This window comes from Antechinus flavipes, chromosome 3 (genome assembly GCF_016432865.1).
Source record: "Antechinus flavipes isolate AdamAnt ecotype Samford, QLD, Australia chromosome 3, AdamAnt_v2, whole genome shotgun sequence".
Taxonomy (NCBI): domain Eukaryota; kingdom Metazoa; phylum Chordata; class Mammalia; order Dasyuromorphia; family Dasyuridae; genus Antechinus; species Antechinus flavipes.
In genome coordinates, this window is record NC_067400.1 from 411,304,309 (window position 1) to 411,331,520 (window position 27,212).

The 27,212-nt window shown below is 35.2% G+C and overlaps 1 protein-coding gene across 1 annotated transcript in view; it reads left to right on the forward strand.

Annotated features, from left to right (window-relative positions):
* Positions 1–27,212, forward strand: part of TTN (titin) — a 322,989-nt gene that overhangs the window by 72,113 nt on the left and 223,664 nt on the right. The window contains 19 exon segments of the mRNA XM_051986127.1: positions 1,000–1,056; positions 16,903–17,181; positions 19,487–20,050; positions 20,566–20,847; positions 20,948–21,226; positions 21,671–21,949; positions 22,051–22,329; positions 22,441–22,728; positions 22,846–23,124; positions 23,213–23,494; positions 23,598–23,876; positions 23,963–24,241; positions 24,347–24,625; positions 24,759–25,046; positions 25,184–25,462; positions 25,701–25,982; positions 26,083–26,361; positions 26,486–26,764; positions 26,877–27,155. Of these exon segments, the coding sequence (XP_051842087.1) occupies positions 1,000–1,056; positions 16,903–17,181; positions 19,487–20,050; positions 20,566–20,847; positions 20,948–21,226; positions 21,671–21,949; positions 22,051–22,329; positions 22,441–22,728; positions 22,846–23,124; positions 23,213–23,494; positions 23,598–23,876; positions 23,963–24,241; positions 24,347–24,625; positions 24,759–25,046; positions 25,184–25,462; positions 25,701–25,982; positions 26,083–26,361; positions 26,486–26,764; positions 26,877–27,155 (5,391 nt within the window).

Below are 27,212 nucleotides of genomic sequence, written 5' to 3' on the forward strand. Positions count from 1 at the left end.
TTAAAATTCCTACAAACATAGCAAATCTAATTCTTTTCCTAACTTTATTCCTACCTAGCTAAGGAATCGCAAGACAGAGCAGTTACAAAAATTACACTTGGTTCAAATAGCCTTAAAAGAATCAAAGAATCTCATATTAAAACAACCAGAGAAGTTAAAAAGGAATCTTCAAAGAAAACATCAAGTTTGTCACTAAACTCATCCTAACGACCACAAGGAACTGATAAAGGAGTAGAAACTGCTACCCAGATGTCGTGACCTCTGAAGACATGTTTGAAAACTGGTACAACTGTATCAGCCAGCCATTTTTGAGAAACTCCCTCCCCCCCATATCTCATTAATAAAGGAAGGAGATTTACCACTCTTTTGTGTCATAAAGGGTGTAACTGCTCCTTAAGAAATGTGGCCCTGTAAACCTGTTTGTAGTTAAGGAGACTGAATTTAACTGGCCATTGCATTTAAAGTTATTGAAAATTGGTTCAAAACAGAGTGGTATGTACAAGTGCAGAATATTTAAACGTGCAGGTTGGCAAATGCATGTTCCTTCCAAATGTGACTTCCTCTTGCATTCAATTGTTCAGTTCTAGAGAAACAATAAAGAAAGAATATTCCTTTAGCTTATGCATTGCTGTTCTATATGTGTCCTTTTTGGTGTTTAAGGCATGTCAAGGCATGAGAAATTATGAATTTAAAAATGTGAAAATGGAAAACTCTATGGACAACTTGAAATAAAGAAAACATTGAAAATTATTTTCTCATGACATTTTCATAGATTTTTATCACATAATTGAATTGTTTTGGCATGTTCTTTTTGGTTCATTTTGAAGTGGGCTCCTATGTCACGATAATATATTTGGGAAATTTCAACCATACAGAACATTAATCAGTGCCAAATGCGATCAAACAATCATTATAACTCTCTCTCCTTCTCTCTCTCTCTCTCTCTCTCTCTTTCTCTCTCTCTCTCTCTCTTCTTTCTTTCTCTCTCTCTTTCTCTAGCTCCAGAATCAGTTCTTCAGGAGAGGATAGAACAGCAGATTGAGATGGAAGTAAAAGGTATAGTTATCAATGGATGTAAATTTTAAGTAAAAATTGAAAGGATTGGATTTTTTTATTTATTTTCCTATAGTAGTTAATGAAAAAGTATGTGTGTATAGATATATAGATATATATTTCTCTTGGAGAATATATGAATTTGCTGCATGCTTGTTATTAGAATGATAAAGGTAATTTGCATTTCTCCCTCATTTAGGTTTATAGTGATTTAAAGCTTTAATATCCATTCAATCATGTTCAACTTCTCATGCTTTGCAGCTGTTTTCAAAGGCTTTTATTTAAATAAATAATTGTCATCTGAATGCATGAAATCTTAAAATAGAATGTTTTTATAAAAAGCATATTGAATTGATTAGTCAATAAGATAGATGCCTAACAGTCATCTCAGAATGCATCGTGATGAATGAAGTAGAACTGAAATGACATTTTATTTGGGTTGTGTGAAAATTGTCCATTTAGATTTATATTTTACACTTCATGCACATACATCAATTTAACATGTTATGTCTCTTACACTGGCTTGCAGATAGCTTATATAATCTTTATTGCCTGCATTTCATTTCATAATGTTGTGAATTTCGTGGCTGTATTAGTTCGAATAAACGCCTTCTTTATTTTATTTTAGCTAATTATTTATGGTTGCAATTCTTGTAAAGCATTCAAAATTATCTAATTCTCCAAAAAACCCAAACCAAAACAAAAAACCTCTAACCCACAATCCAAAGGATCAGAAAGGGCGTTTATTCTACTCTCTGCAAGTCAGGTAAGACTTTCTTCATAGCAATTCAAGCACAAAACAGTTTTCTGCCAGCAAAACACACATGCACAGGAACATGATATTTTGAAATTCATTTTTTGCTCATTCAAGAAGAAAATTCAACAATCTGAAGAAAAGAACAGACAAGGAACGATTTTCGTGTCAGAATCTTTAAAACAGAGCATGGTGTTGCGTTTATTCGAACAAATATGGTGAGTGAATTTTTTTTATGGATTTGTGAGACCTCTGTAGCATGCACTTTATTTTATTTCTTATATTGCCATTTCATTTATTTTCAATTTTTAAAAAAATTATGAGTAATAAAAGAGAGGGCTTTGTAATGTGATTTTTATCTTTTCTTGCAGAATTATTCTTCGAGGAAGAAGCTGAACATCTAGAAGGGGATATGAGAGAAGCTTTTTCAGATTCTGAAGACTGTTTAGGTCACAACTTGGTGGCTGCTAAAAGATATGCTAAGAGAATAAGCTCAACCAGCTCCTGGCCTGAAAATTTTAAGCCTTCATTTACCCAAAAGCTTACATTTAAATATGTGTTAGAAGGAGAACCAGTTGTTTTCCACTGTAGATTAATAGCCTGTCCAACACCCAAAATAACCTGGTTTCACAACAATAGGCCTATATCAACAAGTCTCCATAGGGTGATAAAAACTGAAAATGATTTACACAATCATAGTTCTAGCCTAGAGCTTAAAAGTGCACAAGACAGAGATTCTGGAAGCTATAGATTATTTGCAATTAACAGTGAAGGATCAGCTGAGTCAGCAGCATCATTACTTGTCTTGCAAAGGGAACAAGAGGGAAAATATTTGGAACTTTTTAAAAAGGCTGAGAAAACATATGAAAGTATGGAGGCTTTAGCTGAGGGTACAATAGAAGATAGGGTGAAAGTTGATCTTCGGTTCACTGGCTCTCCTTTTAACAAAAAGCAAGATGTTGACCAAAAGGGGATAAGGAGAACTATACATTTCAAGAAAACCATTCCTGCTAAGAGAAAAGATTTCATGTACAATGAAGACTATTTTGAAAGTAAATCAGATATACAGGAATGGTTTCATGTAGGTGAGAATTTTCTGGATGAGGAGACCAAAATGAAATTGCAACGTTTACGGGAAGCTAAAAGAATTTTAATGGAAAAAAAGAAACTACCTTCTTTAGATAATAAGTCTTCTGAAATGGATACAAGAATTCTAAGAAATGAAGCAAGCAATAAAGATACTGCGTCCTCTAGAGAAAAAATGAGAAGTATTCCCATATCTTATCTAGATAGAAATAGGGATTATATAGATGATTCTACTGAGGAAACTGGTGCATTTCAAAGTCATGTGGATAGAAAGTTAATGTCTGGAGAGCCTCCTAAAAGTCCCCAAGCCACTTTTGAGGGAATAATTGATGAAGAAATCTTCCATACCAATGTTATACAAGATATAAAAGAAAGTTTTCAAGAAGATTCCAAAATTTCAGTCAGAACTGATTCAACCACAGACAATTTTCATAGTAAGGGAACATTTATTAAAGAAACCCAAGCAGTAGAAGAGTTTGAAAGGTTCATGAGAGAAAACGTAACCCAAGAATACTCAGGATGTATCAGCAGTGGACATAGGAATGAAGAAATATGCACAATAGCCCCAAATGATCATATCACATCTGATATTACATCACACATCAGTGAATCTTTTGCTATTTCTGAAAACACTGAGAAGATTACAGAGGTAGATAGGCAAATAATTAGACAGGGAGAGTTGCCCCAAGAAAAGTACCCTATTTCTATGAAAGTTGATGAATTACAAACTGAGATAGAAGAAAAAGCAACCCGATTTGACAACCCTTTCCAGAAACGTTTGCAACGGTGCCCTCCTTCATTCATTCATGAACTTGAATCTCAAGAAGTAAATGAAGGGGATTGCTGCATGTTTGCTTGTTACTTTCAAGGACATCCACAACCTATAGTGACTTGGTATAACAATGATAAACCAATCCCACGTAAACAAGGATATGTTATACAAACTACTGAAGGTCATTCAAGGCTAACTTTCTCTTCTGTTCTCCCTCAAAATGAGGGCTCTGTAACATGTGTGCTATTTAACCAATATGGAACAGTAAAAACATCAAGCATGATTAAAGTGAAGGCCAAAAAGAGGTTTGGTGGCAAACCACTCGCCACTTGTCAGGTCCCATCTTTTCAGGTGTATACCGAGGAGGAAGAACTTGCATTAGCATTTGACCAAATGAAAGAAGGCAGCCCAACTTTCCCAAAGGAAAACAGGAAAAATGTGTGTATTTCAGAAACAAATTCACCAAGTTCTCCCAATGTAGACTTAGAATTTCCTGTGGAAATTCAGACAATGGCAGCTACCTTTACTCCTGAACAAGAAGAATGTAGAGAACTATTCCAATCAGTTGAATTTGTACCTGAAGTACCATTCAGTGAGTCACCAAAACTACTAGTAAAAATGCCAAAGCTTATCAAATGTAGAGAAGGGGATTCAGTAACACTTGAGTGTTTAGTATCTGGAGATCCTCAGCCCACTGTAACCTGGTATCAAAATGGCACAGGCCTGAACCAGAGCCAGAGGGTTGGATTTGAGGAAGAATTTGGTAGATACAGGTTATATATAAGAGAAGTAAGGTCTCAAGATTCTGGAAGATATACCTGCATTGCTGAAAACAAGTTGGGAATGGTAGAAAGTGATTCAGATCTTATAGTGGAGCCTGTTGGCCTTAGTTCTTACAACCAGTTAGAAAATATCAGTTGTACTGAGATGAAACATTTCACAAGTAGACAAGAACAAATGCAGGAAGGAATGGCAAACGTACATTTTTATGACTATTCAACCGACTCTCTTCCAAGCAAATCTAATATAAAAGAATATTCAGTAAAGGAATATTTTCAGAGTTTTGAGTCTGTTCAGCAGCTACAAAAAAAAGAAAAGGAGCATTGTATATATTCTGAAGAAAAACCAATTAGATTTATGCGAGGTGTGACAAAATCTATAATGATCCATGAGCCACCTCGAGTTGAAAACATACATTTACAATGCCAGAGTCAAGGAAAGGACAAATCTGCACATGAACAAATAGAATCAGAGAGAGATGAAGCTAGAGCTTATCCTTTTGAGATGGCCAGACAATTTGGTAAACAAGAGGGAATAGAAAAGGAAAGCATTTATGAACATCGAGCAACTGAACATTTGTCAAATATCCAGTTTGAAAGGATAATTCAAAGTCATATGGAGAGAGATTCATCCATTATATCTGAAGAGTCTTTTAAGGGAAAAAGAGGTTATGTAGGGAAAGTTGTGAAGGAAAAAGGACAGAGGCAACCTTTAGAAAAAGTAGTCCCTGAAGAATATGGTTTTAGAAGTACCACAAATAAAGTCTCCAAGGCATGCTATGAAGAACCAACATGGATTGAAGACACAAGAACTCCATCTGAACCATTAGAGTCAAAATCGTATGATTCTCTAGTGGGTGAAACAACAGATGTGAGAACTTATATGGATGTCGAAATTGCTTCACATAAATTTGCAATGAATTTGAAACTTCTTTCTTCTCAAGCAAGGCAATATTTTGCAGAGAAAGAGAAGGAACATGGGAAAGAGAGCTGTTTAGAAGATCAGGCTTCTCAAAGTGCTGAGCCTGGTAGATATATTAGATTGGATCAGAAGCAGCCCCATCTTCATATAGAAGATGTGAAAAATGACAGCCAAGAATCAAATAACACAAAGCCAGATGTCGTTGAAGACCAGAACCCTGCTTCTGAAATTAATGAATCTGATTTGGGGAACTTTGTATTTGATCTGAAACAAATTTATTCCCATTTGGGAAATACAGCTAAGGAGTTGGAAGAGCAAGTTTGTGAGCAACCGAAAGAAACATACTACAAGAATGAAAATCTTAATTTTGAAACATTGAAACTGGATGTCTGTCATGTATCAGAAAGTGTGCAAAATACTACATCACTAGCTGAACAAGAACTTCCATCTAGTCAGGAATTTTCCAAAGGGCATGTGATTGAGTTAGAAAAAAGCCATATTGATGAAGAAACATTATCCGTGGGAAAAGAGGGCCCTTATCTTCAGGAGCATGATTCCAGTATTTTAGAAACAGATGTTTCATTCAAGTCTAAGACCAAAGAAACTGATCATGAAACACTGCCCTTCGTCCAAACCTTAGTGCCTGAAATACCAGAAACTGTAGTTGAAAGCTTCATATCAGATTTGAAAAAGGCTGCAAGTGAAGAAAAGCAACTAATTGCATCTGAAAAAGAAGAGCACATCTTGGTGCCTGAATCAACTTCAATTGAAGAGTTAGATGTGAGAATACAGAATTATGAAGATAACAGTCTCAGAGAATATAAAAATAATGAAAATGAAACAGATACACACCACAGAAAACTCTCTGTAAGTCAGTATTTCCCCTTTCTAATGACTGAAGAACACTTAGATCAAAAGTCAGATGATTTCAAAGAAGAAAAGAGTTATGCAGAAAACCAAATTGAAAAAGAAATGCCTTCACCCACTGATGAAATTTTTAATATTACACAAAGAGAAACTGAAAATACTTCTGAACTAAATGGGGCACATCCTACTGAAATAATGGAATCAGAGACCTCCTTAGCAAAATATTTACTTTCTGCTGGAAAGGAGAAATCTCCTCAAGCTAAAGACAATAAGACTGGACTTTTCCAAAATGAGTCAATTACTTCAATGGAGATCGAAGATGTGACCTTCAACACTGTCTATGAATTTTACAATCAGCAGCAAGAATCACTGATTCGTCCATTTTCTCCAGAATCAGATATGTCGATTGAACTAGGAAGCACAAGCAGTGAGGAAATCTCTGAATTAGATCAATTTTATACACCTCCATCATCAGTTGAACATTTTGAATCTCCTGTTTCACCTGAATTATATTTCGCTTCTCTGGATACAACTGAAAAATATTCCACGCCATTAGGAGGAGAGATGGCCGAAAGATACTCTACACCATCAGAAGGTGTAGTAGCTGAAAGATGTGCCAAACCTTCCAAAGGAGAAAATGCTGAGAGATATTCTACTCCTTTGGGAGGAGAAAGTCCAGAGAGATATTCTACCCCTTCAGGAGGTGAAAGTGCAGAGAGATATTCTACTCCTTCGGGAGAAGAAAGTGCTGAGAGATATTCCACTCCTTCAGGAGAAGAAAGTGCTGAGAGATATTCTACTCCTTCAGGAGAAGAAACAATTGAAAGATATTCCACACCCTTAGGAGGACCAAAGCCTAATTTAAGTATAAAGAAGTTTCCATCAAAAATAACAAGAGAGGACAGCACACCAAATGAACTATACCACACACCTACTGGAGAAAAGAGTCCAACATATGATCTATGGCGCTCAGAATCATTTGGAACACCTAATGAAGCAGTTGAACCAAAAGAAAATGAAATGCCACCATCATTTATCTCACCTCTGACCAAAAGACGGATCTTTGAAAATACTACTTTAGGTTTCATTGTTGAAGTTGAAGGATTTCCAGTTCCAGGTGTGAAATGGTATCGAAATAAATCATTAATAGAACCAGATGAAAGAGTCAAAATAGAAAGGGTAGGCAATGTGTGTTCTCTGGAAATTTGTAATGTTAAAAAATCAGATGAGGGAGATTATATGTGCCATGCTGTGAATATCATCGGGGAAGCCAAAAGTTTTGCAAAAGTTGACATTTTGCCTCCAGACAGAAGAGTGGTGGCCCTCCCTCCTCCAGTAACACACCAACATGTTATGGAGTTTGATTTAGAAAAAAATTCATCATCAAGGACACCCTCTCCTCAGGAAATTGTCCTGGAGGTTGAATTAGGGGAGAATGATGTTAACGAATTTGAGAAGCAAGTGAAAATAGTCACAGTTCCAGAATTTACATCTGATCATAAAAGCATGATTGTAAGCCTTGATGTTCTCCCTTTAAACTTAGTAGAACCAAACATGGCCTCTATGGAAAATGAAAACAGAGATTTAAAGATTGATTTAGAAGTATTTGAAATGCCTCCACGTTTCACAAAGCCTATTTGTGATTATAGAATACCGGAGAACTCAGAAGCTATATTTGAATGTTCAGTAATAGGCATCCCAACTCCAGTGATTAGATGGTATAAAGAATACACATACATTGAACCAGATAATGTTAAATATGTAGTTAGTGATGAAAAGGGAAATCATTCTCTTAAAATTCGGAGGGTTTGTCTTTTAGACAGTGCCACATATAGATGCAGAGCTGTGAATAATGTAGGTGAAGCTATTTGTAGGGGCTCTCTCACAATAGGAAATTCTGAAATTGTTGCAACATCAAGAAAAAGCACAGTAATAGTAAGTAGTTTCAAGGAGAAAGCAGTCCTGAAAAGCAAATACTCAGACATATTTTTTGAGTTTCATGTGGTAGAAGGACCTCCTAAATTTATAAAAACTATTTCTGACTGTAGCTCACCTGTAGGTACAGCAGCTTACTTCCAATGTCTGGTTCGTGGTTCTCCCAAACCTACTGTTCACTGGTACAAAAATGGAAAATTGGTTCAAGGAGACAGGTTCAGTTCTGAGGAAAATGACACAGGTTTCCATAACCTATTTATTACAAGTTTAATCCCAGCTGATGAAGGCGAATACAGGTGTGTAGCCACAAACCGATTAGGAATGGCAGAGACCTGTGCCACTTTAACCTTAACTAAATTTTGTTGAGCTGTCCAGAAGCGCAAACTACAAGCCCACCATCTTTTAGCATCTATGTAATTATTATAACTATCTTAGATGATCTCATATTTTCAACATCTATAGCCCTAATGGTATCAGATGTCTATTTGTCAAGTCCATTGGAAAGTAGCACTTTCAATGTCTCTTTGATGTAAGCTCTGTATTAGAAATCCTATGTTTTATTGTAAATATTCTGCTTTTTAAGATGTTGAGCCATCTTCTATGTACATTAGTCTGTGAACAAATCTATTAAATATCTTTTTGGTAATATAGTTGTTTGTACTTCTAATTTACCTGTACTTTGAAAATCAAGTACAGTGAAATGTGGACCCCCACATCTAAATGTTGCATTCCTCCTTCATGATAATGTGTCATTGGAACACATTCTCTTTTAGTGAGTAAAAAACCTACCAAAAAACTATGTGTTCAAAGGAAAAGAGGTGAAATTGAGAACTCTATCAGATGAGTGAGCATAAAATTGGTAAAGAATTAGCATCAACTCTCTCTTCTCTCTACATGTGTTATAACCCATATTTGGAATTGTTCTTTTGAATTCATGGCTATTATTAACTCTGACTTGAAGTCATCATTCAGCAAAGGATAGCTAGTTCTGTCTCTCCACTTTTTAAAGACAACCAATTTTTTTCACAATCTGATTGTCACAGGAATGTTTTCCAAAGATTCATTGTTTTGTTCATCATAATTCAAAAGATTTATCTTAATTTAATTTTTAATTATTTTAATTTGATTATCTGTAGATGAAGAGGATTATACCAAATTTTGCAGATAGGATTCCTACCTGTAAATATGTACTATTCTAAAATATGGGTAATAACATATATTTCAGCCTGGCTATTAACAATATAAGACAATACTGAATTTTACTTTAAAAATAATATTAATGGATTATACTAAACCTTTATTGTAGATAATACTTATTTAAAATGATTTTAATTGATCATTTTAAAGTACTATCTTTGAAATAATCATAATCTGAAGAAGTCACTTGAACTTCTATCTAAACATAGTCTTAAGAACTGTAATTATTTTCTCATCTATACAATGATGAGAGGGTTGGACTAGATAATCTCTAAGGTACCTGCCAACTTTAAGTTACTTTGCGATGCAATACTAGAATAAGACAAAAATGAACTGAGAAATAGTTTTAGTTTTGTAGCAGTGAGGAAATGAAATGGAATACAGTAATGGAAATATAAATCTGAATTAGACCTAAGCATGAGCTGTTGCATTATTGCTATCTGGTTATGTAACAGTAAGGCCTTTTTCATTATTATTTATTACCTAAATTATTTGAATAGTAATCTGAACGGTATTCAGTAAATATATATAGCATGATAATGTAAATTTTAACTTCAAATAATATCTACATTCATTATCTCTTTTTTTCTGTAGAGATCCTTTATTTCTTTTGTTTAATATTTTTTTACAATGGACTCTATCACTAAAAAAATTCTCAGACTTTTTAAATTAAAAGCTATAAATAATGGAACTCATAATTGGTATAATAATCCAAACTAAGAGGATCAGTGTTTGACACTGACATTTATTTTAATATCTCAAAATCAGCTTCTCAAAAAAATTATATCCGGTGTTTTATTCATAAATTAATGACATTCACATAGTGCTCTAAAGTTTGACCAGCACTTTTATGTCTATTCAGTGATTCCTTATTTATTGGATTTACAAAGCAATTTAATTGTGAAGTTAGATGTTTTCTGATATTTGTTAGTAAAAGTTCATTGTATCAAACCATCTTAAGCCCAACTAGTGAGTTTTAAAGAAAATAAAATCTTGTTTCACTATTATTGGCCATAAAAAGTTTGAATATGGAATCCATGTGCTTTTAATTTGCCAATATTTTTCATGGTTAACATGTCATTTTCTATTTTTTTAAATATTAAAAAGTGAAAAAGAACAAATAAGATTCTCTGATTCAACATTGTGGTAAGTAGGAATAGTTTCATACTGTATATCCATATTCATTCCCTGTACAGGTAATTGGGGAATGTAAAAGAAAAACCTTAGATAAGTCATATATTGTAGATCAAAGATACCACTAAAATGTTATCACAAGTATGTTAAATTGAAAGGCAATTTTAGGACTCATTGTTAAAATAATCAACAAGTGGGTCGATTCCATATGCTGCCTATGACTTTGGCCAGTGTTCCTATATTTAATAAATACTAGAATCTTGTCTTTTAAAGTAAATATACTTTTTGTACCTTGTGATATCACTAATATATTTCTGCAGAAGGGAAATCAAACATAAGGCTGATCTATGTTGTATATGATTCAAGAGCAATTAACTACTAAAGTAACAAAAGAATCATAGTACAAGATTGCCATCTCTCCCAAAATAGATAATGAGGGCTCCATTCAAAAGGGAATGCAGAATAATTAAATACAAATTTTCTTGTTCGTTCATTCAATCATGGTACAGTGATTATTTCTATTCACTATTTTGTATTTGTATTTCAAATATTGCTGTATAGGTTTTCCTCACCCAATAAAAGTTTCAAATATTAATGCTGGGATTTTTTTTCCTTTTTTTTTTTTTTTTGACTCCTTAACTTTTCTAATGAAATCATCTTCACTTACCAAGTGAAAAGCCTTGTTGGATTAACCTTGTACTGATCATAATGGTTAAAATGATAATCTGTGTACAGTCTCCTTTAGGGATGAACTGCAAGTGGGCAGAGAGGATCAAAAACTATATTTTTCCTTCTTATCAGTCAAAATGTCATGTGAAAATATTTTCTCACACTCTTACCTAGATATTATGAAGCTCTTGAAAAAAAAAAAACACTGACTTCCTTAGCAATTCAAAATAAAAACATTTCCTGTGAACACTCAAATTTTTTTTAACAACTTTGATTTGAAAGCATTTTTGTGTTAACATGTTTTGCTTTGAAAATAACTTTTGGGACTTCATAATAATATCAAATGAAATATCATGTTATAAGTTTTTTTTAAGTGATCATGAGTCACAGTTACCTAAATTTCAGCAGGAATTTTAAGCAGGTTTCCAAGGCAGTTCAGTTTATATATGTGAAAAATAAAAGATAGTGTTCAACTAATGGACAAAAGTGAAATGTTCAATCAAAAAAAAATGATGTATTTGGATGTTTTGTCAATGTAGCTTTGGAATTTGAATTGGATTATCTCAGGCTTTATCTGTATATTTGAAACTTTGCAGACATGGCCTCAGTGAATCAGAGTTATCTTTTTAACAAGAGAAAACTATTTTCAAATTTATTGATATAGTCTTTCTGCATTTTGCATAAACACTTAAAAATTAAATGAAATTTGAGCTTAATTGTAATGAATTAATAATAGAAGTAGAGCATCTATCATTCTGTGCTGACAATGAAATTAAAAATATTTTTTAGTAGAATATGGTTATTTAAAATGTATTTGTCTCATCTACATATAACATTTAAGGGGGAAAATTAAAATTGGATTACAGGACTAAGTTCTTTTTTCCTATAGGGAGTAAGTATATAATTCAATGGAAAGTGATCAAGGTTTGGTGTCCAAGGATTTGACTTTGAAACCTATCTCTGCCATTAAGTAGATTTATGACCTTGGCTAAAGTCAATTAACTTTTCTGAGTCTCAGATTTCTCCTCTAGATCTAAGGTCCCTTCACTCTAGATGTATGATCATATGATTTTTCTGTAGCTTTCTTTTGTTCGGTTTTTCTTAGTAGTGAATATAAAAATACCTAATAACTGAGTCAATTTCCTCTCAAAACCAGGAAAATAAAATTCTACTCTCCTATCATACATTATCATTCTTTTAAAGTTTTAATCTGACTTCTACTGAAAATCTTAGAGAAAGAAAAAGAACAGACCTATCCAAAATGGCAGTTTTCTTTCAACCCCAGTTACCCCAAAAGACAGACAGTAGCAGGCCAGTATGTTCTCAATATCCTGACAAGTTAATCTCAATTTCAAATATTTATTAACTGCAAAGACCTTTCTTCTTTGCTTCAATAATTCCTATGTCATATATTAAATGAAGACTCCTGTGGCTCCAAGTGGATTTAATTTTTTTTCTATTATAAACATAGGAGAAATACTGAATTAATATGCCAAATAAAAATAACAATGACAAGAGTTAATTTTAGTAGGCCTAGCTAATGCATTTGAGAGTCATTGATTCCATGATGCTCTTAGGAGAACTCTTCTTTATAAATATTACACATTTTATCTATGTGCTTGATAAAAAAAAGTTCTGTGATAAAATAGAGAGTCTAGAGAATAAAGTATATATTTTAACTGTGGCTCTGCTACTTTGAGAATTTAAACAGTTTGGGCTTTTATTTTAAGTACTTAAATATTTTAAATCTGTAAATTTCATCAATTCTTCATTTATATATGCAATAGAAACATACAAAAATATATCTAAAATTCATGAACTTTTAAGTATCAGAAATGTCATTTCAAAAACTATAATCCTAATAGTATCTTTCAGGATTTAATTTGATATTACTGAATTAAATGTAAAAAAAAAAAACCAACCCTAAAATCTCAAAAATCACCTTATAAGAATTCTATTAATAATACAGAAAACACTATTAGTTACCATATATTTTAATCCTTTAACTTTGATTTTTCTAAGTTTTTTTACATTTACATTCATAATGAAGCATCTTTGTTTTAATGATCATTTTCCCCCATACAGAATATTCTAGTACGGTTGTACCTACTGAGGAAGAAAGCCTCCAGACTTCCAACATTGACCTTCAATTGCCTGATAGAGATAAAACACTTGAACCAAAGTCTCCTATTTGTTCAAATAAATCTGATTTGCAAAAGGAGGGCAGTGCCCCAGAGTTTACCAAAAAAGTATCTGATGTTGAAATAAGTGTAGGGGATGTAACTAAACTTTCTGTAACTGCCATTGGCATGCCAAAACCTAAAATTCAGTGGTTCTTCAATGGAATGCAGTTAGCAACTTCTACTGCCTACAAATTTGTATTTGATGGAAATGATTACAGTTTGATCATTATAGATACCACATTTGAGGATGAAGGAAATTATACTTGCATTGCCAGCAATGAATATGGAAAGGCAGTATGCAGTGCCCATTTAAAGGTAAAATCAAAAGGGAAGGGCACCAAAGATGGTGCAGCAGAACCCACAGTGGAGAAAACTTTGGAACAGCTTGGAGGTCCAGGTCCTCCTTGGTTCATAAAGAAGTTAAAACCAGTTCAGTGTGTTCAAGGTATCCCTGCTGTATTTGAGTACATGGTGCTTGGAGAACCAGCTCCTAAAATTCAGTGGTTCAAAGAAGACAAAGAGCTTTCGACCAACATATATTTTACTATCATTCATAACTCGGATGGTTCAGGGACATTTATTGTAAATGATCCTCAAAGCCAAGACAGTGGTATGTATGTCTGTAAAGCCACAAATACATGGGGGGAGTCTATGTCTACTGCTGAACTTAATGTACTTCAAGAAGATGTTGATTTAGCTGGTTCAACTGTGATAGCAAAGTCAACAACAGGTAAAGACCTGGGCATTCCTGATGCAGATTTCCCCTCTAAGAATGACCAAGATATTTTAGCCTTAGAAAAGGAAACCGAGTCATTTGTGAAGGATATAATTTTGAAAGCTGCTTTAATCACTGAAGAAAAGGAACAATTTTCAAATGAGCCTGCTGTGAATATAAATGAAGTAAACAATGATATGACTTCAGTGACTCAAGAAGATAAAGAATCTTTTAATTTGCAGATTGCACATGGGAAAATAGCACTATCTGAGATTGATTCATCGTCAGATGAGCAAGCATCCTTCCCCAAAAGCCCCGCTTTACTGCAATTCATTGACACAGAAGACCAAAATAACCCCTCTTCTGAAAGTATCAGTGAACTACCCTCAATGTGCATTCCATCTATAAAAGAAGTGTTTCCTAAATTGCAACAGCAAACTGGACAACCCAATAAAACCTTACTCAGAGAAGATGTTCTAACTTTTCAAAAGCCTCCATCAAAAGTTGTCTCATCATGCACTGCCCAAATGTTTCAAGGTGTGACCACTGAAGAGAGTGACATGTTCACTGAAGAGCAACTCAGAACTATACTCACCAGCCCTGAATCTACAAATGAACCCCAGTCTGGCTTGTATTCCAGCAGTGTGACTGAAGAAATACCTCTCCCCAAAGAAAATATGATCTCTATAGTGGACCAAAAGAAGACTGTCCAAGATCAAGAGACAAAAGCTATTCTGCAGTTAGCCAGTATAACTGAGAAGCAGAGTCTAGATGAAGGATCTATAGAGAATTTCAAGAGAATCGAAACTGTAGTCTCTAAGATGAACCAGGAAGGACAGTTTCTTTCAGAAAATGTGTGCACCAAAGAACATGATATCCTTGTAGTGAGTACAGATGAATTAGAAACTGTAGTTCAAGATTTTGCAGCTAGAATTCAGGAAGGACAGTCTGTAAGGCTTCCTCTATCACTAGAGGAAAAGCAGCTATTCAGAGAAGAGCATGCAGATGAATTTTCAAGGTCAGAAACTCAAATTACTAAATATAAAAAGCAACCTAAAGAAATACAAAGTGTGCATGAGGTCCAGGGAAGTGACATTCTTTCTAAGGAAAAGCAGTTTGCCACTCTTGATGCAGGTCAATATAAACTTGATATAAAGGTTCAGCTGCGAAGGACTTTGGAAGCTGCCATAGCAAGTGAACAGCCTAGCATCTTCTCTGAGTGGCTCAGAAACATTGATAAGGTTGAGGTCAAGACCATAGCACCCACTACAGAACCTCAACAAATAATCTGCACCTATGTCATAACAACAGCAAATTCTGTTACAGAAGAAATTACTGTTGTCATTGAAGGAATTGACCTTCAGAGGATTAACTTGGAAACAGAACTTAAAGATGCTTTATGGTCTGTTATCTATGAAGAAAAAAACATACTAGTAGCAGCTCAAACTGACTCCTTATCAGTTACTAGAGCAGGCTTACCGGAAGAAGCTGATTTTTCCGTAAACGCACAACAGGTTGAGATAATCACTACACCAGAAGTCGGGCCTGACAATTTTGTTTCAATGGAAGAAGTCAATTCTTTCCTTGTGGAAAGTAAGGTCAAAGAGGAAGAGTCCACAACAATCACTACAGAGGTGCCATTAATTTCTGTCCCTACTGAAAAGCAAGATGATGAAATAAAATTGGCAGAAGAAAAGGAAGATTTCTCTGCTGATAATAGCATGGAAAAAAACATGGTTACAATTCAAATGTCAGAAGAGAGCCCAGCTAAAATGGATTGTCCAGTTATACAAATGAATTTGGAAGACACTGTTGCAGAAGAAGGTGATATTGTACACTTCACATTACAAATTACCAATTCTAAAAAGGTAAATTGGTATTTTGAGAGTAAGCTGATTTCTCCTGATGAAAAGTTCAAGTGTTTCCAAGATGAAGACACATACACACTAATGATCAACAAAGTGAACAAGGAGCTACACCAAGGAGAATATAGCTGTGAGGCACTAAATGAAAGTGGAAAGACGTCATCTTCTGCAAAACTCACAATAATAAAAAGAGGTTGGATTCTGAAGAAAAAATATCCATGACTAATATTCACTTGGTTGCAATGATTTAGAGCTATCACTTGAGTGTCATCTTTTCTACCATTTTAGAAAGGTTAAATAAGAGCCTCACAAACCTAATCATGGTTTTAAATTTTTTCCTTTCTTCTTATTCAATGCTTTTTCAATGACTTGCTACCATGTTTGTTTCACCATTTGGTTTTGAAAACAAAAATGTATTTTATTGCTTTCTCTATTTTAAACATTCTAATGCCTCTTATCTTTTCTCTACCAAAAAATATTCTTAATCTTATGTAATGAGAAAGCAATCATTGCATATAAGGTACCAATTAGCAACACCCCTATCAAAAGTTTCAACCCTATTCCCAAAAAACCATGATTGGCTATCCATGTGTATATTCCAATCACATTTTATTTCTTTTGTTTTTTGCTATAACCCCTTTTAAAATATAATTTTCCTTCACATTTTGCTTTTCAATGTTGCAGCATAATGTGGTGCATAGAATTCATAGCATGGTGTGCATGTTAGCTAGTATTATCACATCCTAGTCATCCTAGTAATTATTGGACTTTCCTGATTGCAGAATTCCCACTGAGTATGTCAAACACATTTCCCTCCCCCATTGGATTTAGCTTACTTTTTTTTTTTTCCTAGTCACCTTCTTCTATTGCTTGCAATCAGTTTCAGGACATCACTATATTAACCGCCACAATTGAGAGAGACAAAACTCACATGACAAAATTTCATGGCAAAATTATGTTTCCATTTCTAGCTGCCCCTGTTATCAAGAGGAGAATTGAACCCTTGGAGGTAGCTCTCGGACATCTCGCTAAGTTCACTTGTGAAATCGAAAGTGCACCCAACGTTCGCTTCCAGTGGTTTAAAGCTGGCCGAGAAATATATGAGAGTGAAAAGTGCTCGATAAGATCGTCAAATTACATGTCCAGCCTGGAAATCCTGAGAACTCAAGTCATTGATTGTGGAGAGTACAGCTGTAAAGCCTCTAATGAATATGGTAGCGTAAGCTGTACAGCAACCTTAACTGTAACAGGTAAATACAGAACATAAATGGGTGCATCAATCTATTTTTCATATCCTTGCTAATCTAATCAATGATGAAGAACAGTACTCTTAGTGTTATTTTAATAAGTTCATTGACTTAAAGCAATGCTCTGACACAAAGCACCTTTTATAAACAGATCTATAAATAACCATTTTTTGTACAGGTCCAGAAAATAACTTCATTAAGATTCAAGAACAAAAAGTAAAGTTTGAAGAAGACAACTGGTTGCAGAAACTAATTGAAAATTTTCTATTTCAATTATATTATATTTATTCTAACAGAAGAAAAATAAAAACCTTGTATCCTAAAGGGACTTCCTTGTAGACTATAATAAAGGGGGAAAAAAAGATTCCAAATGAATTCTAAAATAGTATTCATTTTAGGAAGCGGTACCTCAGACAGAAGTTAAAATGTACAAAAATTACAATGAATTTTTTTTTATTTTTGCCTTTTTAAAACGACCAATTCTGTTTATTCAGTGAAATGGTGTCTGAATTCCTTACTTTGTACAATATTTTGAAGTAAGTTTGTCAACATCTATCACTTATCTTTTTAAAAAAATTGTAAAGATCTCACTGCTTGGCTTGAAATAGCTAAGTTTCTATTAGTGTGAATAATGAATCTTCTTAAGTGGTTTCATTATTTAAATTAGAGCTGCATATTTCTTTTAGATTGAAACCAATTACCATATTTTACATCATTATAACTTCATATAATGTGAGCTTGAATATATGACACCACTACACAGGATTCATTATTAACACTAATTGGGACCTGTTTATACCATATTATATTTGGTAGAACTTTGTTATACTAAACAATAATGAAAGTTGTGCTTTATACACTGTTTAAGTGTAAAGTAAGAATAGTTTTTACATGAATTATGAAGGTGGATTATGGTCAATTGGAAAAAATCCAAGAAATTTTATTGACATTTCTCATGTTTTTTCTATGACTATTTTAATAATCAGTACTATCACATAACTTTCTCCCTTCCCCCAATTTCCCTATAGGTTTTCAACAATAAAGTATAATGAAAAATGATTTCCCCCACAACCCTCAATTTGTCCATTGCCCTAAAATATGTCTAGGGAAGTTTATAAAGCCCATCAACCATTTGAATCCACTTGTTAGCAAAATTAAATTAATAGATATATCTTAATATTCTTCCAGAGGATATTGTGGAGACAGTTACAGGATGCAGATTGGAAGCTGAAGTTGGAAATTGGAATTTACCCAGAATTTAGATGGGATCTTGTGTGTAAAATAACCCTCCCTCCACCCCCTCCCCCCCCCAAAAAAAAAAAAAAAACAAGAACAACTTGTCTGATTCTGTTCCTTGGAAGTAGGCCAATAAATAAGATAAATGCAGAATGTTTCTCTCTGATGGATGAAGAATTTTAAGAATGAACCATGCTTTGCTAATCTTATTCTTCAGTCAGATATCTCCAGGAAATGTATTTAGAGCTGCTCAGAACTCTCAGAAAACCAAGTCTAAAATCTTTTCTTTGGGATTAGGATTCTTACTTTATTGGTTATTATAATGCAATCATTAAGCTCTCTAATTAGAATCAGGTCAACCCAAAACATAGAGTAATGACATCTAAAACCTCCTGTAACCTAAGCTAGTCTGACATGTTAGGATAAAGGACAGAAGAGAGTGATGGGGTTGGCAGTGGATATTCTGTGTTGCAAGAGAGGAATTGAAAATGAACTGCTACCAATATTTCCATAGTCTTGAAATAGCTCAGGATACCATTTGGAAGCTCAATCACTAAGATGTTTGGTGGAAGGGACCATGGGGGAATAGGGATAAGAAAGGTGAGAACCTCCTTCTTGCATAAATATCCTTGGCCTCCATGATCCATAATATTCCTTTCTCTTTAGAAAAGTAAGTTGCTAATTAAGCTCTGGTATTCTGATACTATTCTTTTTCTTTTCTGCATATCTTCTTTTAATGACATGAAATAAAAAAGGACTAAATTACGGTTAGATACTTCAGAACCATTTGCCATTAAAAATGAGATATCTTTGGGATTTGGGCTAATATTACTATATAAAGCAGCATTTGTAGGCTATTGTAATCTTTACAGTTACATTAACTTTCTGCTGTTAAAAATGTTATCATTCCTTTTCTTTGGTGATATCTTTGGTCTTAGTGTTCCAATGTTCTCTTTTCAAGTAATGTCTATCTCAATACATAAATCATCTTTTTTTTTCTATCTTGGAATGTACAGAGATGAGGTCATGAATGCAAATTTAATATAATGATTTTTAAATTTTTCTTTTGCAGAGGCATTTCCTCCAACCTTTCTAAGCAGACCTAAGTCAGTTACAACTTTTGTGGGAAAGGCAACCAAATTTATTTGTACAGTGTCAGGGACCCCTGTAATTGACACCATTTGGCAGAAAGATGGCATTGCCATATCACCTTCACCTAAATGCAAGATTTCAGATGCAGACAACAAGCATATTTTAGAGCTTTCAAATCTTACTGCTCAAGACAGAGGAGTCTACTCTTGCAAGGCCTCTAACAAATTTGGGGCAGACATCTGCCAAGCAGAGCTGATCATAATCGATAAGCCACATTTCATTAAAGAGTTAGAATCTGTACAATCTGCTGTCAATAAGAAGGTGCATCTTGAATGCCAAGTGGATGAAGATCGAAAAGTGACAATAACGTGGAGTAAAGATGGCCAAAAAATCCCTCCTGGAAAAGATTTTAAGATTTATTTTGAGGATAAAATAGCATCTCTTGAAATTCCTCTGGCCAAACTAAAGGATTCAGGGAATTATGTTTGCACAGCTTCTAATGAGGCTGGAAGCAGCTCTTCTTCTGCCACTGTTTCTATCAGAGGTAAGCTTTGGTTCCCCCCATCTATGTTTTTGTCTATGTCTGCCATTGCCAGAAGTATAAAAGAAAATTTTAATGAACTAAGTGGCAGGGCATCTATACATAATAAATTGTGCTATTAAATAACTTCATTCTTGATAAATACTTTGGGAAATCTTTTTCCTTTTAAGATGCATTTGGTTTATTTATTTTGAGTCTGTTTATCATTGTTTTTATTTTTTTCTTCCAAAAATTATCACTTTTAAGAATTTTCAACTGTTTTGTGTGGATATGTGTAGATGCATATGTTTTCATGTGGCAAACTTCTTCATTTTAAAAAGTGTTCTTTATTTGATACCAGTTTTGTACTGGTGAACTTGGAAAAGAATCTAGTGTGGACTGGTCATGGCTGGGTGGAGGCAACCCAGCTTTAATCACATTCATGTCTTTTCTGTCTTTTTGTTCTATTTCTGTCTGCTTTTCCTTTGTGGATTTCATGTTTCAGGCTTTTCTATTCTTTTTTTATAATCTTCATTTAGAACCACCATCTTTTGTGAAGAAGGTGGATCCATCTTATTTAATGCTGCCAGGTGAATCCGCACGTCTTCATTGCAAACTCAAAGGTTCTCCTGTGATCCAGGTCACCTGGTTTAAAAATAACAAAGAACTTAGTGAAAGTAACACAGTCCGAATGTCTTTTGCCAACTCTGAGGCAGTGCTTGATATCACTGATGTGAAAGTGGAAGACAGTGGGAGCTACTCATGTGAAGCAATCAATGATGTCGGCAGTGATAGCTGCAGTACTGAAATCATTATCAAAGGTTTGTCTTCCCAGTTACTGCCTGTCATTATTCAGAGTAATACATTTCTTTAGCCATTACTTGTAACTAATTCTTTATTGGTGATTTAATGCTTTTGTAGAACCTCCTTCTTTCATCAAAACTCTTGAGCCGGCAGAGATAGTGAGAGGAAGCAATGCTCTTCTTCATTGTGAAATCTCAGGCACCGGACCCTTTGAAATTAGCTGGTTTAAAGACAAGAAGCAAATTCGAAGTAGTAAGAAATACAGGTTACTTTCTCAGAAGTCTCTTGTATCTCTGGAAATATTTTCATTTAATAGTGCAGATGTCGGCGAATACGAGTGTGTAGTAGCTAATGAGGTTGGGAAGTGTGGCTGCAGTGCGACATACATTCTAAAAGGTTAGTGATTGAAAACTAACATCTTTTAAAACCGTCAACAAAGTATCTGTCTTATTCAGATCAAATGTTCTCCTCTTTTAATACTCTTTTAAAATTGCATTTTATCTTGGGTTTTGCCTCCATCTTGGGATCAAATTTATACAGTGGCCCAGGCCATAATATAAATCCTTATTCCTGATAACAAAGGGGGAACACGGAGTAAGTCTTTTGTCATCTATTCCTATGAAGGCCAAAGTACTTATATCTACTTTTCTCCTGTCATCCCTAGAATCCAATTGTAATTCTCTTTAAAGCATTTATCAATTCTTCTGTGTAACTACATAGTGTCTGGGCCAGATAAACCTAACCTAGATAAACCACCTAAAATAAATAAATAATAGTTTGTATATTGACATGTACAGTAGCCAAGAGTTTTTTATGTTTTTTTTTTCCTCTTTAAACTAGAACCACCAACTTTCGTAAAGAAAGTAGATGATTTTACTGCCCTAGCAGGGCAAACAGTTACTTTGCAAGCAGCTATAAGGGGTTCAGAACCTCTTTCAGTCACCTGGATGAAAGGACAAGAGATCATTAAAGAAGACGATAAAATCAAGATGAGCTTTTCCAATGGTGTTGCACTTTTGCTAATCCCTGATGTTCAGATTAATTTTAGTGGCAAATATACTTGCCTAGCTGAGAATGAAGCTGGAAGTCAAACATCTGTTGGGGAATTAACAGTTAAAGGTCAGTGTAGGAATATTGTTAACTTTGCTTTTTTGTTTTCTACATTTAAAATGAAGCCTTAATGCTCTTTTCTAAATCACAATTATTTAATACCATCATAGAACCAGCCAAGATTATTGAGAGAGCAGAACTGATTCAGGTGACTGCAGGAGATCCAGCAACTCTGGAGTACACTGTTTCGGGCACCCCAGAACTTAAGCCTAAATGGTATAAAGATGGAAAACCTATGGTTTCCAGTAAAAAATACAGATTCAGTTTTAAGAACAATGTCGCTCAGCTCAAGTTTTACTCTGCTGAACTACATGATAGTGGTCAATATACCTTTGAGATTTCAAATGAAGTCGGGAGCAGCTCCTGTGAGACAACTTTTACTGTATTAGGTTAGTATTTTTAACGACACTTCATATATCTTTTAAACACAATGAATAGAAAGAAAAAACAATTTAGCCACTTCACATCTTGATTTTTCTCTTTTGTTGTGCCATGGACAGATCGCGATATTGCTCCATTCTTTACCAAATCTTTACGCAACATAGACAGTGTTGTCAGCGGTGAGTGCCGCCTGGATTGTAAAATCGCTGGCTCCCTTCCAATGAGGGTATCCTGGTTTAAAGATGGCAAAGAGATCACTTCATCAGACAGATACAGAATAGCTTTTGTGGAAGGCACAGCCTCCTTGGAGATAAGCAGAGTAGACATGAGTGATGCAGGGAACTTCACTTGTCGGGCCACAAATTCTGTTGGAAGCAAAGACAGCAGTGGTGCTTTAATTGTCCAAGGTGGGAGGAAACATTTTCCTTTTACTTCTTACTATACCGTATTCAATAATTAAGCCTGCTTCACTTCTAGGCCATACCTCTGAATTCACTGAAATATTTCTTATAACTTTTCTTCAGAACCTCCCAGCTTTGTCATTAAACCTGGGTCAAGGGATTTGATACCCGGTTCCACCGTCTGTCTGAAGAGTACTTTTAAAGGATCAACTCCACTTACCATTAGATGGTTTAAAGGTGACAAGGAATTGGTGTCTGGTGGCAACTGTTATATTACTAAAGAATCTTTAGAGAGTTCCCTGGAACTATATACAGTAAAAACATCAGACTCTGGGAAATACACCTGTAAAGTCAGCAATGTGGCCGGAGCAGTGGAATGCAGTGCAAACTTGTTTGTCAAAGGTTTGCCTTATTTTCTTGACCTCTTTGTGCTGCTATTTTGCAGTGTCTTTACTTCTTTCTCTTCTTAATAACTTTCTCCATTCCACAGAACCCGCTACCTTTGTGGAAAAGCTAGAATCCTCACAACTTTTGAAAACGGGAGACTCAACTCAATTAGCCTGCAAAGTCACAGGCACCCCTCCTATTAAAATAACCTGGTTTGTCAATGATAGAGAAATTAAGGAGAGCAGCAAACACAAAATGTCATTTGTGGACTCAGCTGCTGTGCTCAGACTTACAGATATCTCCATTGAAGACAGTGGAGAATACATGTGCGAGGCTCAAAATGAAGCAGGAAGTGATCACTGCAGTAGTATTATCATAGTGAAAGGTGTGTGTGTATTCATTTTGCCTCAGGCATTGCCAACATTTTGGCCTGAAGCAAACATCCCAGAGCCTTGTTAACCAAAAAAAATTTTTCTTTTGTACTATAGAGTCACCTTACTTTAGCAAGAAGTTCCAACCAATTGAAGTTTTGAGAGAATATGACGTGATGCTATTGGCTGAGGTAGCAGGCACTCCTCCCTTTGAGATCACTTGGTTCAAAGACAACACAACTCTTCGAAGTGGTAGAAAGTATAAAACATTCATTCAGGATCACTTGGTTAGCCTTCAGGTTCTCAAGTTTGATGCCCCTGATGTTGGTGAATACCAATGTAGGGTGACTAATGAGGTGGGCAGCAGCACTTGCAGTGCTAAAGTCTCTTTAAAAGGTTAGTGTCACCTAGAATTTTGGCATGCTTTAATTGGGTGCAGTCTGTGACCAGACTGGTTCTCATGAATTTATTTTTTCTAATAGAACCTCCAGTATTTACCAAGAAGATTGAGAGCACAAGTTCCCTGCAGGGTGGCACTGCAGCATTCCAGGGCACCCTTAAAGGCTCATTGCCAATCACTGTGACTTGGTTAAAAGACAATGATGAGATCACTGAAGATGACAACATAAGAATGACATTTGAGAATAATGTAGCCAGTCTGTATATCAGTGGCATTGAAGTAAAGCATGATGGGAAATATTTCTGTGAAGCCAAAAATGATGCAGGCATTCAAAGATGCTCTGCTTTACTCTCAGTAAAAGGTTCGTTTAGCACAGTTCTCCCAGATGGTTGGAAAGATATTGATTTGAAAGCCTCTCTCCATTAAACATTCACAAATCCATATCTTATCCTTGTGTTTGCTACAGAACCAGCAACGATCACAGATGAGGCTGTGTCTATAGATGTTACCCAAGGTGACCCAGCAACCTTACAAGTTAAATTTTCAGGAACTAAAGAAATAACAGCCAAATGGTTCAAAGATGGAAAAGAATTGGCTCTGGGCCCCAAATATAAGATCAGTGTCACTGACACAGTCTCTATCCTGAAGATTATATCCACAGAAAAGCAAGATAGTGGAGAATATACCTTTGAGGTTCAAAATGACGTTGGGAGAAGTAGCTGCAAAGCTAGCATAAATGTCTTAGGTTTGTATTTCTTTTGTTGGTGGTAGAGGATGTATTGGTATTTACCCACTTTTTTATCTTTCACAACTCCAAAAGGCATATGTCCTAACTTTTCTTTTTTCTTTTTTTTTTTTTTTGCCTTTTTATTGGACAGATCTAATCATACCTCCCTCGTTCACCAAAAAGCTAAAGAAAATGGATAGCATTAAAGGTTCTTTTGTTGACTTAGAATGTATAGTAGCTGGGTCCCACCCTATAAGCATCCAGTGGTTCAAAGATGACCAAGAGATACTTGCTAGTGAAAAATACAAATTCTCTTTCCATGACAACACGGCATTTTTGGAAATCAGCCAGCTGGAAGGTGCAGATAGCGGCACATATACTTGTGCTGCCACAAATAAAGCAGGCCATAACCAGTGCACTGGATATCTGACAGTCAAAGGTTTGGGATTTTTATTTTTCATTTAATGAGAAAGACATATGTTATCTCATTTCTTAAATATCAAATTCACCTCTCATTCTAAAACAGATCTTCCTATTCCTCTCCTTCCCCACTCCTTTTTTTTTACACCTCCTTAGAGCCCCCTTACTTTGTGGAAAAGCCACAGTCCCAAGATGTGGCCCCCAGTTCTCGAGTTCAGATGAAGGCTCTTGTAGGTGGAACAACACCCTTGACTATAAAGTGGTTTAAAGATAATAAAGAATTACACTCAGGAGCATCTCGTTCTGTCTGGAAAGATGACACTTCAACTATCCTAGAATTCTTTTCAGTCAAAAGTAGGGATTCTGGAACCTACATTTGCCAGCTAAGCAATGATGTTGGCACAGCCACTTGCAAAACGACTCTTTTTGTAAAAGGTCTGGATCTTTATGTCTCTTTTCTTCTTTTTGGGTTTTTTTTTTTGTTTGTTTTTTTCTTTTGTTGGAAAAAAGGGTTTGGAGTGTGGTGGGACTGTGGTGATAATGGTGCCAGTGGGATTATTCCTGTCTTGGTGGTGATAGTGAGGAATGACAATTAAAAAAAAAAAAAAAACTCTTGTTGATTTTTTAAAAATCTTCTAGAATGTAAAATTTTTCACCTTTTGTCCATATGTAGAACTTCCTCAATTTATTAAGAAGCCCAGTCCTGTATTAGTATTGCGGAAAGGACAGTCAACAACTTTCGAATGCCAAATAACAGGCACCCCGGAGATTAAAGTCTCCTGGTACCTGGATGGCAATGAAATAACAGCTGTGGACAAGTACGGCATCTCCTTCACTGAGGGCTTAGCCACTTTTCAGATTTCGGGGGCTAGGATAGAAGACAGTGGAACCTACGTCTGTGAAGCCCGGAATGATGCTGGCACTTCGAGCTGTAGCATTGAGTTGAAAGTGAAAGGTTCGTGATTAGAATCTCTTGCCTGTTTTGGCTTTGTCACGTTCTGAGTTTTAGTCTTTCCTCTGAGTAAGCAAGATCTGTCTTCCTTTTGAATTTTTAGAACCTCCCACATTTGTAAGGGAGCTGAAGCCTGTGGAAGTAGTCAAAGATAGAGACGTAGAGCTTGAGTGTGAAGTGACAGGCACAGCTCCATTTGAAGTGACCTGGCTCAAGAATAACAAGGAAATCCGAAGCAGCAAAAAATACACACTGACTGACCGTGTGTCAGTCTTTAATCTCCATATAACCAAGTGTGACCCTTCAGATACTGGTGAATACCAGTGCATTGTATCCAATGAAGGTGGAAGCTGCTCTTCCAGTACCCGAGTCAATCTGAAAGGTCAGTGACAGAAAATAGGAGGCAGAATACCAAATCTTCCATTCTATAAAACATTTTAATGACTATTTAAACCTATGAACTCCAATAATTTTTCTTCTTCCCATACTTTCTTATTTAACAACAGAACCACCTTCCTTCACTAAGAAGATAGAAAATGCGATGACAGTTTTGAAAAGTTCAGCCCTCTTTCAGGGCACAGTGGCAGGCTCTCCCCCCATCTCTGTGGTATGGCTAAAAGATGATCAGATTATTGATGAAGACGATAATACAAACATTTCATTCGTGAACAATGTGGCTACCCTTCAGATAAGAATGGTGGATAATGGTCACAGTGGCAGATACACCTGCCAAGCAAAGAATGAGTCAGGAGTTGAAAAGTGTTATGCTTTCCTTTTAGTACAAGGTTTGTGAGCCATTCTCTTTAAATATCTTTCTTTAGAGGCACATCTTTTAATAGGCTCACATTATCTATGTTGGGAAAAATAATTTTTAATCATGCTTTCATTTTACCACAGAACCAGCACAAATAATAGAGAAGGCTAAATCAGTAGATGTAACTGAAAAAGACCCAGTGACTCTGGAATGTGTTGTGGCTGGAACTCCTGAACTGCGGGTGAAATGGCTTAAAGATGGTAGACCCATCGTACCCAGTAGATACTTTGCCATGAGTTTTGAAAACAATATTGCCAGTTTCAGGATTCAGTCAGTAATGAAGCAGGACAGTGGTCAGTATACTTTCAAGGTTGAAAATGACTTTGGAAGCAGTAGCTGTGATGCCTACTTAAGAGTTCTAGGTTTGTATTCTTATTTAAACTTGCTCATTTGATGTCTGTAAAGCCCTTTACAAAAGA